Below are 14,707 nucleotides of genomic sequence, written 5' to 3' on the forward strand. Positions count from 1 at the left end.
GTGGATTGCTCGAAGTGTTGGACCTGGAGTTGATGTCCTAATTTGGTAGTTCCGCTGCAAATACTGTGATGTAATAGTTCAAAAAACGTAATAGAGAATAGAAAAATTGAAACAGATTGAAAAATATGAGCAAAACAGAATATAAAGATATCTACGGAGCACCTGAAGAGACTAATTTTATTTTTTCTGTACGTCTAAGCACTCTAAATATACAACAAAATGCATTTAAGGGCTAAAAAAGTGGATTTAGCATGATATGTCTCCTTTAAGAAAGAAATTGATCTTTTTAGGATTAGGATCTTCACTGTCATTCCACAGTGTGTAATAAAATTTAGGTACTGTCGGACATAAGGTGCTAAAGACATAAACTGAAAAGACATTTGGAGCTACACATCTTAAGATAAAACAATTTAAAAGAAATACTAAATAGGAATACAGTATATACGTATAAGAAAAAAATGTATATATACCGGTACTATTCATATATATACACATACATTCCTACATACACATATGCATATACACTATTGGGGTTTTTGCACTGTCAACTTTTCATTTATTATTGTGATTGCCCAGTTGTAGAAGCTTTTCCTTAGACTATTTGTCCTCTACCTCAGCACCCTGTTTCTCCTGCCAGAGGGCAGCAGCTTAAACACCCAATGTCCTGGTTGTGTGTGGTCTCACAGGTGTCCTGTATGCATGCTAGAAAATGTGTGCTGTAGAGGTCCTTCACTTATTTTTATAATAAAAATCAGCCAGTTTGTAATAGAAAGAAACTATAAAAAAATTTGTTCAGAGGTGATTGTGTCCATATTCTGACTCAGAGTCCGGACTCGACGTGATTGCTCCGTGATAGTGCATGGACCGGTAAGAAGAACAAAAGAAGCGGTGCGTCAGTCTGGTTCTAGTAAAATCTGACCATAAAAAGTTGTAAAATGACTGGTATGTAGACGTGGGGCAGTGAGAACATGACTTCATGTGGAGAAGGAAACTTATCAGTCGTCACTCATGGAAATCTCCGTTAAAGTGAACAGGAGTACAGCAGCCCGCCTACCGGCCCCTTCTGATTGGCCATGTCATCTGAAGTGTACCCTCATCTCCCAATAGAGTGACAATGCGACCATTGTGAGTATTTTTTTGTGGGAAATTGCTAAATTATTGGATATTACGGTATCTCGCTAATCCACGCCCCCTAAAGTTTTTATCACCATCCGCCACTGCTCATGATCAGGATCACTGTGATTATTAGTGCTGGGTGGAGGTCTGCGCTCTCCCAGTGCTCTTGTTATTATTAATAATAATGAACCATAACACCTTTAGTTTAACAAAGGAACAATAAAATGCTCCTCTTTTTTTTTTTGCTCCATCTAAGAATTTAAAAATGATGTGTATGTCCTGACAGTCTTTTTCAACAGTCGGTGAGCCACCAAAAGTATCGGAAAAGTCACCAAAAACCAGTTTGATGGTTTATTGTGTCTCCTACTTTCTCCTTTGACCTGATGAAATATTGAGTGCCCTTGGTCTACAAATGCTGAAATCATTGATCTCAACCAAAGCCAAATTATTGCATTATTTGCAATAATACACATTACTGTGAACTGAAAAAATATTTCATAACACAAGAAGATGATCTATCAATGCATTCTAGTGTTCCACAGCAGTGGTGGAAAGTCACTCTGCTAAACAATTTATTTGAATTAACTTTAATTTTTACTTACCCACACATAACAAAATCATCTTTAGCACAATTATCAGTATTGTGTTCTGTTTACAATATCTTTGGCTTTATTTTGCATTGGATTGCTAAGAAAATTTGTGGTATGAAACATCATTACAACTCATGCTTTTTACAAAGTCTAAACCATTTAAATTAACACTTATCAGTAAAAGGACTAACAACACCAACTGTGGTGAATCTCTTAGGCTGGGGGCTACATTCACATTTACTGACACCACATGCTGCTCTGTGAAAAGCGGCAATTACTGCTATTGGCATACATCTTTTCAACAACCAGAGGAGGGCAATTAATCATTGTTTCGCACAACACATGATTAGGTGCTCCTCAGAGAAATACAAATAGAGCTTAAGTTGGAACCTTTTCAAATGAGCCCCTAATAAATTTGCTTCCAAATGGAAGATAATTTAATACAGCTGACTGATTTATTTGCTCTAACATGGAGCAGTGTGTGTTCTGTGTTTTTTCCATTGGCATTGTAATCACACAATACACTGCCAAGCAGAACCTTCCACAGAAGAGGAAGTAGATGAGAACAAGGAAGGGTTCTCTCAAACAAATCTTTGCTGATGTAATGAGTTTGCTTTGCTTACACCTAATTAACTTTTCTCTGTTTACCACTCACACACATTAAACACAAACTGGGTGTTTTTTCATTTATACTGCAATGTGATTTACCAGATCTCATCAGGTAGCTCTTTGTGATCTTCTCTGTTTTTAAAGCCTGTGAGTTTGCTCAGAAGATTAAACTAGTTCTCAAAGATTTATTTAATAAGGCATCAAAGGGAAAATGTGTAAATTGATTTGAGAATCAAACTGCATAAGGAAGGTTTATACATACACTTGGATGTCCAGCATGATCCTCTTGTCCTCCTCGACGTGGACTCCCCAGATGCAGTCCTGACCTTTATCATAGGCCTCGGGCCAGTTTGGAGAGAGCACCACTCCAGCTGAGTCTGTAATCTCACCACTACACACAGCTACAACACATACGCATACAGTACATAAGCAGGGATATGAAGCAACAATCAAAACACAAATAACCAGCAGACTTCCAACCCTGCATACAAAATAAATCTGGTAAACTTGGTTCAATCAAATATCCTTGATTAAAATCTTCCTTGAATTTGAAGAGGTCTGTTCATGGTTTAGAGTAATTTGGAGTTTTTGATTTATATTGATGGATCATGTCATGTGTGTTGGTATGTAAGGGTTTGTTTGCAATATTTATGGCTTGTTAACCCATTCCTTTCTTTACATCTACCTGTCAACAGCACAAAGGAATCCTTCAAGGGCACTTCTTACTTCATTCGCAATCTATTTGTGTCAGTCGTACCACTATCTCTCCCTTTCCCAAATCTGTAAAAGAATAATGTCAATTTTATAGTATGTTGTGGGTGGGGGTGGGCACTGGCAGGGTGCTCCCTGGGGCTTTCTCGGGTGTGTATGTGGGGGCGGTAGCTGCCTCTCAGCCTGAGGTCTCGAGGGCGTCTGGCAGGGACGTTTGGTCGTGGGGGGGGGTTGGCTTGGGGCTCCTTTGATCCAATTGTTGCTTCTGACCTAGCTGCATCTTCGAGCCCGGGGCGGCGCCTGGGTTCTAACCCTAAGCCACTCTTGCACACACATTGGTCGTGGATGCACTGGCATGCCTTTGGCTGTGGGATAAGCTCGTACTGGGCTTAACCACTCACTCCTTCCCTCTGTTAACGGCCACCAACATTATACTTAAGCTGGGTGCTGTCACCCGCTTCAATTTCTCCTCACTTGTCACCAGACTGATTTAACTGATTACACAACACAATAAGCACAACCATAAGATCAAATTTCACTCTCACCTTAAAACAGTAAACTCTTCCCCATCCCTTCCCTTTTCCTACCCTGACTCCCTCTTCCCTTCCTCCTCACCTAGGTATAACTCTTTTTATATTCTCCTTTAAATATAATGTTTCTTATCCTTCCTTGGGGAGGGCTGGTGATGCTCACAATTATGCAATAAAATACATTCATTTATATAATTGCAATAACAAAACATGCATTGCTATCATAAAAACATTGCACGCCATGTAGTGTTGACCTTCGACAGCAAGTGCAGACAAGGCAAAAAAACAGCATTATATTTGTGACTCTCAAACTCACATACCTTTGCAGGCTGGCTCTGTCTCATTCCACTGAGGATTATTGTGGTCTATACACTCAATGGTAGCAGAACCCTGTTCCATAGTATAACCAGGGCTGCAGGCAAATTCAGCGATGGATCCCACTGCCCAAGTGCGGTCAGTACTGGTCAGATTACCATATTTAATAAAAGGCTGGTAACAGTGGCCTTCTGCAAAACCTAGTGAGCAAGCACAAGGTGTTACAGTGACAAATAATACTAGGGGGTAACATTTACAGGTGCATCTTAAAAAATTAGAATATCATGAAAAAGTTTAATATTTTTGGTCACTCATTTCAGAAAGTCAAAGCCATGTATGATATAGGCTCTTGACACATAAAGTGAAATATTTCAAGCCCTTATTTCTTGAAACTTTGATGATTATGGCTTACAGATAATGAAAACCCAAAATTCAGTGTCTCAAAAAATTACAATATTGTGAAAAAGTTCATTTTTGGAAAGTCATGGTGTCACACCCTAATAAGCTAATTAACTCAAAACAAAAAGCCATCAACAATGGATCAACGATTAAACAAACTACCATGGTAACCACCTGGAATAGAGTGATTTATTCACCCTGATGGGTGAAATAAGCCGGCGTTTGAGGAATATAAGCTGGTTCTATAGTGGCTTAAATCACCCATGATTAGTTGCGCTTTTTGGTCCCTTCATCACTTTATCGCTTCAGTGATGTGACGAGCCTGGAATAATATGAATAAAATGTGTCTGGAGAGCATAGGATGGCTGCATAGAGAGCCCTCCCGTTACCCTGGCTATAAAGACAGCGACTGCCGCTTCATATCGAATCATTTATATTGATTTTTAATGTAATATTGTCGCCAGTCATCTCAACGTCCAAAAAATATGTCATAAAAATAGACTGAAGTGGGACGCGAATCCACGACCCATTGTTTCCAATCTCCTTGACATTATCCACAGGTTTGTATCTAGGAAACTTTATTACAGACAACAGTAGGTGTTTTAATGCAGATCAATTTCTCAGTGACTTTCCCTAAATGCTCTTTCAGAGAAGAGGGTCAAGGTACATTAAATGGTAAATGGACTAGATTTATATAGCGCTTATCTATAACCACACTGAAGCAGTCCCAAAAGCGCTTTACATATCAGCTCATTCACCCAATCACTCTCACATTCACACACCAGTGGGACAGGACTGCCATGCAAGGCGCTAGTCGACCACTGGGAGCAACTTAGGGTTCAGTGTCTTGCCCAAGGACACTTTGACACATAGTCAGGTACTGGGATCGAACCCCCAACCTCTCGATCAGAAGACGACCCTCTACCACCTGAGCCATGGTCGCCACATTAAAGTGTTCAGAAGCGGTCTTCAGGGGGGCGGAGCCAGGTAGAAACCCAGGGTTTTTTCGATAAAACCTGCCAGCGAGCAGGTTTAGTTCAAACTCTGAGTATGTTCAGGCTCAAATGAGTGAAACTCTGAGTATCCCATTCCAAAAAGCGAGGTATGTTCTTCTCTGAGTATGTTACCATAGCAACATTGTCCGTAAACTAAACCTGGTTGCTGGCAGGTTTTATCAAAGAAACCCTGGGTTTCTACCTGGCTCCGCCCACCTGAACACCGTTTCTTAACACTTTATTAAACTTTAACACTTTTCTCCGAAACACATTAGTAACATCACACACCACAGACGTGATCACATCATTACTAATGTTGTGTTGCTTTACGTCTTTCTTTTTCTTTTTGTGATAACGGTAATTTTCTTGAAAACATTGTAGTTGTAGATCATTAAGTGAAAGTCACTGAGAGGTTGATCTGCATTAAAACATCTACTGACATCTGTAGTAAAGTTCTCTGGATAAAAACCTGTGGATAATATAAAGGAGGAGATGATCATTTAAATAAATCAACTTTCAAGGCTCGATTGTTGTTTTATATTGTTTTACAGTTAAGTCTGTAGATCATGCATCTTCGAAGGTATGATGGCGCAGTGAAGTGTGACCCTGCTCTTGAAAGGGATGGGTCTTGGGTTCGCGTCCCCTTCAGTGTTTTTTTAGGACGTTGAGATGACTCTGGCGACAATATTACATTAAGAATCAATATAAATGATGTGATATGAAGCAGCAGCCACTGTCTTTATATCCAGTGTAACAGGAGGGCTCTCTATGTAGTCATCCTATGCTGCTGACACGTCTCCTTAGACACACTTTATTCATATTATTCACCGCTTGTCACGTCACTGAAGTGATAAAGTGATGAAGTGACCAAAAAGTGTGACTAATTATGGGTGATTTAAGCCACAATTGTCACTGAAGACTGAACACACCTTTAGAACAGGCTCATATTCATCAAACAACTGCTTATTTCATCCATCAGGGTGATTAAATCACTATCTTCCGTTTGGTTGTCATGGCAGTTTGAGTATTCTTTGATCCATTGACGATGGCTTTTTATCGCGCGCGTGCACGTAAGTAACCCAAGGTTTACATACTCAGGGTTGATTAACCCACTTCATACCAGCTGTAATGGAATCCGATACCCAGAGTTTCCCATCGTGGGGTATGTTGACCCAGAGTTTATGGATAGACTCAGAGTTTGTTAACCCGCCTTTATGGAATACCCCTCAGGTGTCAGTCCACTGTGTTTTCTAAAGTCCACAGTCAACGCAGCCGTCTACCAGGACATTTTAGAGCACTTCATGCTTCCTTCTGCTGACAAGCTTTATGGAGATGTTGATTTAATTTTCTAGCAGGACTTGGCACCTGCCCACACTGCCGAAGGTACCAAAAGCTGGTTCAATGACCATGGTGTTACTGTGCTTGATTGACCAGCAAACTCACTTGATCTGAACACCATAGAGAATCTATGGGGTATTGTCAAGAGGAAGGTGAGAGACACCAGACCCAACAATACAGATGACCTGAAGGCTGCTATCAAAGCAACCTGGGCTTCCATTATGCCTGAGCAGTGCCAGAGGTTGATCACCTTCATGCCACGTGGCAATGATGCAGTAATTCATGCAAAAGGAGGCCCAACCAAGTATTGAGTGCATAGAAATGAACACACTTTTCAGAAGCCTCACATTTTTGTTTAAAATATACTTTTTTTATGAATCTTATGCCATATTCTTATTTTCCAAGACACTGAATTTTGGGTTTTTATTATCTGTAAGCCATAATCATCAAAATTTCAAGAAATAAAGGCTTGAAATATTTCATCTATTCTTTGTGATGTACCTGTACTTCAAACATTGACCTATAGATCACATGACTTTCTCTCCACATCTTCATCTTAAAATCTCAGCTCAGGTGCTGCTCACCTTGGTACCTGATGGCAATGCCAGTAGATGTACCCATAGCATCTGTAGTAAACTCCATGAAAAGATGCCTGGATGTGCTGAGGAGACCTTCGTTAGGCAGATACTCAACCTCATATGAATCATACAGCACAAGGCTGTCAATGCTGTTGCCGTTTTTGATCAGCAATCTGCACAGCAGGAAAAAAGGAGTTTAGCCAACACTCCACTGGTTGAATTTAGTTATTGGTATGTTTTTAAATTAAACTAAGTGAGAATGCGTCTCAATTTAGTCAGGGTACAATTATTTCTCTTCCACAAATGAAACATATTTTTACTCTTTTTTTTCTGTAATCGAGTTCATGCAAACCAACTTTGTGTTTAGCACAGTGAAGAGGTATATAACACAAACATACAAAGTTAGATATTAAGATACCGAACATCATCTGTTGAAGCACCATCTGATAGTTCATTTTGGCCTTTGAGGAAAGATCATAATAGTATCATGGCTTATTTCAAGCGGTATTTCTCATGAACAAAGACAACTAACTCAAGAAAAAGTAAAAAATACTGTTGAAATCTGCAAATAATTTGACATTGATAACTTTTTTCCTTAAAAAGTTAGCTTAAAGTTGTGCTTCCTGAGACAAATCACATATAAAGTTTAACTAAAAAAATACTCTTTTGAAATAGAATTTAATCGTACTCAGTCTTAAAACTTACCGATCATCATCCTCTGCCAATGCCACCTTCTCAAAGTGGATGTGCAGTCTCTGGCCCTCAGGAGCCTCCAATAACCAGTGGCATGTCATGTTGTTGCTGTAGTTGCTTGGAAACCCTGGTGAAATGATCTGTCCCACAGTGATGTTCCTGATCAAGCCTCCACATGCAGCTGACAGAATGAAGGATAAACAGGAGACACATATCATCCATAAAGCGATACGCAACCCATCACATGAAACACTTTAGATGATACGTATCTCTTCTCAGATGAATAATAAAATTGTGTTACTATTTCACATTTTACAGAAATGTCTTTGGAGTCCTTTATATCACTTTAAATACATGTAATAACCCTTCATGTGTGGGCATCACAATTTTTAAGTTTTTAGCCAATTTGAATTTGATGACATCAGTTCAGGTGTACTCCACCCTGCTCTGCTCCCATCAAAAGTCCATGGTGAAAAGACATTTAAATCGGATGGTTTAGTGCTTAGTTGTGTGCCATCCACTTTCTTTGGTAGTATGATGTAATTTCAACAAACACCAGGAATATACAATAGAAGATATTTCAACACTGCACTTACCAGGAAACAAGAAATGTTGAAATGTTGAAAATGCATGTTGGCACTTGTTTTGATGCCACAATTGTAGAACTTTACTACAGAGTGCCATCCAGCTGATCAATGACTACATCTTAAAATGGATGAATCTACTACAATTGGAGTGTTTATTAACCACCTAAAACCAGTTTCATTTACATAAATCATGTACCTCTTTGAGTAATCACTCAATCATAGTTTGTCTAAACGTGTCAACCTCTAAAAGCGTCCAGCTTCTAAATGATTCCTACTACACTGCTCAAAAAAGTAAACGGATATATATTTGAATGTTCAGTTTACTGTGATGTTATGTGATCGTTCCAGTTCAGCCCATACCTGTCAAGTTTTGGATTTGAAATTAAGGGAAATTTTCTTGCGCCCGCTACGAGCCGTCCCATCCGCCCAACCAAGCTCCACTATCCCTTATATTTTAAGATAGGTGTACAAGAAATCTAAAATAGCCACTTGTCAACCACTTACTAAATACAATTATGTGATTAGAATCTGGTAGGTCGACCTTTATTAACATTTAAATGCTGTGAGCATTCCTACTAGGGCTGGGCGATATGGACCAAAACTCATATCTCACTATATTTTCTCATAATGGTGATATATGATATAAATCTAGATAATTTTATTAAATAAAGTCTGACCAGAAAGACAATTCTGGGTTAAATTTGCTGATGCAAAATGCCACACAGGGACATTTATTAACAAACAGCTGATCAATATGTGCACTCAGAAATCCATCTAACTGAGCTTTAAATGTTGTTCTGAGAAGTAAAAGCAGCGACTCCTAAAACTAGTATTTTGTTTTATGATATATGAAGTATTATAGTTTTCTATATTGCCAAAATAGAAAACTCGATATATCGCCCAGCCCTAATTCCTAAATTATAAAACAGCCTAAATAAAAACATAAATGTGTATATGAAGCACTTGTGTTTATTTAATATACTTACAGTTTATATAAAAGTCAACACATTGCATATTTGCTGTTAATTTCACATTGCTTGTCTTTAAGTTAGATATTAACATTTTATTTTCATTATATATTTTCTTATAATTTCTCATGCTCACTGGTGGTTCTATGGTATTCACTAATGACTTATTAGACACATTTAATACAGACTTTACATTCTTTAACACTTTTTGAAAAGAGTGTATATTTGTGACGCTTGTGATTGGCTGATTTTTCACGGTGATTTACGTCGTTCTTTCTGCTGTGGTAGACGTTAAAATCTCAACTGTGTCCCATCCTGCTGCTCTTTAGGAAGTTAAACTCTCTGTCTCATTTTACAAGGTATTTACACCAGTTCTTTGTTTTTTTTCGCAGAACGTCTTCATTCATCTCTTCTCTGAGTTGTTTCCGGGTTTTTTTGCACTACTGCCACTCAGGCCATTTCAGATGGCAGTTCTCGCGAGGCTAGTGAAGGCGTTCGGTTAAATAAGGCATTTTTTAATTATTATTACATTAAAATACGGGATATTTATGGGAAAATACTAATACGGGAAGATGGCGGGAAAGAGGGGTAAAATACGGGAGTTTCCCGGCCAAAACGGGATACTTGACAGGTATGGTTCAGTCATTCCGCTGTAGGGGTGATTGCGATAGATGCTTTCACTGGACACGTGTGCGACTGACTGAAGAATCCAAATATAGAGCGTACTGCTGCATTGGCTGCACCCTCAATTATAAATGAGAAAAATTGTGGCCTATATGCCGCAAAATATGATCATTTGTATTCAGCCCGCTTATAACTTTTAACTCAGCAGTTTTGTAACTAAACAAAAATTGACAAAACAGATAAAACCTATCCAATCTATGTTGATATACATGCATCTCTGACAAATCCCCAAATCCTAATTGTTACCTCTGCACATAAAAGATACAGTATTTATTAAATAAATAAAAAAATACATGCATGCTAGGAATATGGTGTATAATCTGCACAATCTTTCTTTAGGCAGAGTTGGGTTATACAGATGGCATCTCAGTTCTCACCTTTGCAATATGGTTCCTTGCCATTCCAATAGGGGGTGCTAGCGTTGTGGCAAGTTAGCACACGTAGGCCTTTGAGTTGATAGCCAGACAGGCAGGAGAACAAAGCTTCTCCGCCGGGATGGAGGCTGCTCACTGATATGTCACCATAGAGGGGACGATTTGGGATGGCACAGCTTAACACATATGCTGCAGACACACAAAAAATGACTCTGGTCACCCGTGCGCCTCGTCCTCCAGCAGTGCCAGATAAGCCACTGTGCGTCTTTACGCATTGTGTGCGCGTATCTTTTTATAACAGCTACAGGTGTTGTAGCCAGTTGATCAGCAGTTTTGCGCAATGATTATGTGATTTTAATTACAATTATTATTATTAATATAAAACTGTACTTGTAGGCATGCGCACATCACCCTGGGGTGTCAGTATCATTTTTTCCTCCTTCGGCCCATTTCACCAAGAATGTTTTATAGACTTTATATAGCATACTGTACGCATTTCTTTCTTTCAGAGGGGATTTATTAGATGCCCTGACACATTGGATGTATTGACACAAGCACTTACCTCATCAAAATGACATCCTTGACATTTATTTTATTCATCCAGATTAGCCACACCATGTCTTGTTCTCATGCACATTATTTTCTAATAAATTATAATAATAAAAAAATAACCTAGTTTGATCTGTGTACACGTCTTTTTATTGTTTTATTGCATTCGAGAGGTGCAACCTCCCCCCCGCCACCCACCCCCCCCAAAAAAAAATAAAAATAAAAACTAACTAAGTAACGTTTACTCTGAGTACATTTTAAGTGAGCTACTTTTTTTTTTTTACATCAGCGACTTTACTTTTACTTTAAGTAAAACTTAATCAAAGTAAGTTTTACTTCAGTAGATTTTTTCTTTACTCTTTCCACCCCTGGTTATTAATGTTCTGTATATAAAAATCTTGATACTGGACTGAAAGTAACCTTTAAAGTTATATTCTGCTCTTGAAGTGATCACACAATTCCTCTTCAGGTTGTATTGAGCAAAGTTAAGTTTATGGTTTATTAGTGCTCATGTATTACCAACCATAGACATTTTAATGATTAATTTTGTGCAGAATTCACATCACTATCATTATGCTGACAGAATATCAAGGCTGGCTTTAACATCACTGAAGTGTGCAGCCAAACAGGCTATATACATCGTATATATTTCTTCTAAAGACTCATATTTGCCTCACTGTAATTGTGCTGTCTATTGTGCACCCTCGGGTGGCTTGGTAGTCATCCTGATATTGATCCAGGCTTACTGAGCTTACAGTTTCTCAGGCAAAGCAATATGTGGAGAAAATATATAGGCCCATAAATTCTATCCTTTGACCTCAGCCACTTAACTCTCTGTTGGTGCTCTCTCTTGCTCTTGTCACAGTGCTGCTCTTTAAAGTGCTTCTCATTAGAGCGTCACCTCAGGTCTGTGGAGCTGTTGAGCTGTGTACTGAAATTCCCTCAGTGAGTCATTACCATGGTCAGCTGAAGCCTTTAAAATGCCACATCTCACTGGTGACCAGAGTATGCATGAAAAAAGTTATTGTACAAAGGCAGCCCCACAAGATAACTTTATCAGAAGCCTTAAGTCTCAAACATACTCGGACGGACTCCACGCTGACTGTCCGCTCTCCTCAGGGCTCACATACTCGGGCGCACCGCAGCATAGTAGTTTCCATTAAAAATCGTACATATCTCATGATTATTAGTGCTTCTCTGTAGTCCTTGTACTCCTGGAATGTGTTTTAGGGCAGGCATATACTGTGCAATTTTTCGCCCATTTTGAGCCAATTTTTCACTCGTGCTTCTATTTTTTGGGATTGTGCGAGTCTCTGCTAGATCGTGCGTCATGCATCATGTAGTATACATGGGGTCACGAGAAGCGATTAATGCCTCAAGACCAGCTCCCTATCAGCAATCATATGATTTACCAAACATGTTTGAAATCCAGTTTCTCCTTGTGAAGTTGAAGCAGTGCCATGGACTGGCTTACCTTAAACTCTTACACTGCGCATGAGCGAACACCGTAGGACGGCTGAAAAATTGACAGACTGTACTGCCCACGTCTGTCCAGCCAGCTCCTGGTCCATTGCATCGCCATCTTTTCTTTCTTTAAAGCTCTTTTTGCTGAGATTTGCGAGTGTCTCTCCACTTCCGGGTTCTTCTTCTTCGCCTGTTTTAATGGCGACGTCTCAGAGTTCTTCTTCTTCTAATTTGTACGTGAGTACACATCCTACTGAGTTCCTCTTAAAATCTCAGTACGTGACTGCTACGTACTGAGATGTACCCGTACTGGGTTATACTGATTTAAAAAAATAAAGTTACATCAGGTTAACTGTTTTTTTTACTGCAATGTATATTATAATCATGTTTTTTAGAAAATAAATTATTTATTGTGGAGCTCCTTCTTGTCGGTGTCTGGTGATGGCGTGCCCTTCACTATAGGAAGATTAACTTGTCTATCATTTCTTTGTGGCGTTGGAACCTCTCCTGCCTCGTATATTGAGCAGTTGTACATTTTTGTACAAGAAAAGGAGCCATTCAGCACTCGTCAAACAATATTAGCTTTGAACCTTAGCTTTGAAATTAAATTTTTTATCTCAGCGCGGCGGAAGTAGAAAACAGCTAAGCGTAAGTAGCATAAATTCATTTTCCTGCAGTGCGCATGCTCATAACCGATCTCAGACCGATGTGAACTCAGACCTTGACACCGGAAATAAGACCCCGATGTGTACTGTATGGACGTACAGTGTGAGCAGTCAGATCGTGTCAGTCCGTACAGTGTGAGAATATGAATCGTGAGCTGCGCACATTCGGGCTCTGCACTTGAGTCGTACAGTTTGAGCTGGAGCTGAGTACAACATTTGAAAAAATCGCACAGTGTATCCCAGCTGTTAAAGGTTTCTCCTGTAAGCTCATCTGCACCTTTCTCTGCTCGGTGTTACATTTAATGGCGTGATTTAATGCCAAGCAAGGTTTTGTGTGACACCAACTATGTGGAGAAGTCCGCCCGGTAGCAAAATCTGAGCTTTGCATTTAATTGGTTTGGCGGACTACGCTTTGCAAGTGTCCTCCCAAGTATGTTTGAGCCTTCTATCGCCATACTTCTACTTTTTAGTCATTTACCTGATAACAGGAAAAAATATTTGAAGAGTGAAACAACTTTTGCAAATAGCATAAGTAATAGTAGGTAATAACATGGTGCTACATCTGAGCAATTAAACAGGTCAATAATAAAAATATATATTTCAATCTTTACAATGTAGTGTGATAATATGCAGTGACTTTTTGATTGCTTGTGGTGGTCAAATGAACTGCTGTGAGAAACAAAATTATATATATATTTATTGTCATATTGAGGCATAGATACAAGTGCTCTAGCAGCATGCAGGCGCAATGCACTGAGGATTAGGTACCTTGGTATCTGAGCAGCAACAAAGCAGCCTGAAGTCTGGCTCCATGGATTCTAATAACAATCTGATTGCTGTGACTTCTCACCACCCGCCCGCTATTCAAAATGGAATCATTGGCCAGCATGACATTATCCCCTGGAACAACATCTTCAAACACCACCTTTTCCCCCTCAGATAGGTTTGTTTTCATCACCTGACAGAAGAGAGAACAGGGAAAAACAAACAACTTATGTCAGATCAGATCCAACTGGACAGTGGGTTTGTCATTCTTTTTCACGCTTTACATAATACGGTACACCATGAGAAAACCTTTAACAAGTAACCCAAAGGGTGTTTTTGAGTTATTTAGAGATTCTGAAAGTGGGTTTTTAAGCTATCCAATAATGAACACGTAGAAATCAAAGAGCACTTTAAGGGGTTATTGCCATTTGAATAAGAGAGAAAACAGCCCTCAAAGTTTCTGAAGGTGTCTTACCTCAATGAAAAGCCGGCTGAGGGGCAGTAACAAAAGCATTTGCATTACTTCGCAATAACCCAATTAATAACTGTTTTACCCATTTAATGTGATTCACATACACAATTAATACCTTTGCCTTTAGTTTAGTGTTGAATGAAAACCCACTGGCATGACCCCGAAAGATAAACTACAGCAAGCTTGACTGAGAGCCTCAAATCTCTGTTGTCACATTGCTGCTAGCAGTAACAACAGAGATGTGATTCTCTCAGTCACCTGGGAGCAGAAACTTAAAGGCCTGTACACTGCTCCTTATGAAGACT

At 39.2% G+C, this 14,707-nt stretch overlaps 1 protein-coding gene across 2 annotated transcripts in view; it reads right to left on the reverse strand.

The window, feature by feature from the left end:
* sez6b (seizure related 6 homolog b) overlaps window positions 1–14,707 on the reverse strand; it is a 151,751-nt gene that overhangs the window by 21,362 nt on the left and 115,682 nt on the right. For both annotated transcript variants that reach the window (XM_028465518.1, XM_028465517.1), the window contains exons 4-9: window positions 13,934–14,123; window positions 10,491–10,676; window positions 7,887–8,055; window positions 7,188–7,354; window positions 3,877–4,071; window positions 2,578–2,716 (exon numbers count right to left, since the gene is read on the reverse strand). In XM_028465518.1, the coding sequence (XP_028321319.1) occupies window positions 2,578–2,716; window positions 3,877–4,071; window positions 7,188–7,354; window positions 7,887–8,055; window positions 10,491–10,676; window positions 13,934–14,123 (1,046 nt within the window). The remainder of the gene's footprint in view (window positions 1–2,577; window positions 2,717–3,876; window positions 4,072–7,187; window positions 7,355–7,886; window positions 8,056–10,490; window positions 10,677–13,933; window positions 14,124–14,707) is intronic.

This window comes from Gouania willdenowi, chromosome 13 (genome assembly GCF_900634775.1).
Source record: "Gouania willdenowi chromosome 13, fGouWil2.1, whole genome shotgun sequence".
NCBI classification, from domain to species: domain Eukaryota; kingdom Metazoa; phylum Chordata; class Actinopteri; order Blenniiformes; family Gobiesocidae; genus Gouania; species Gouania willdenowi.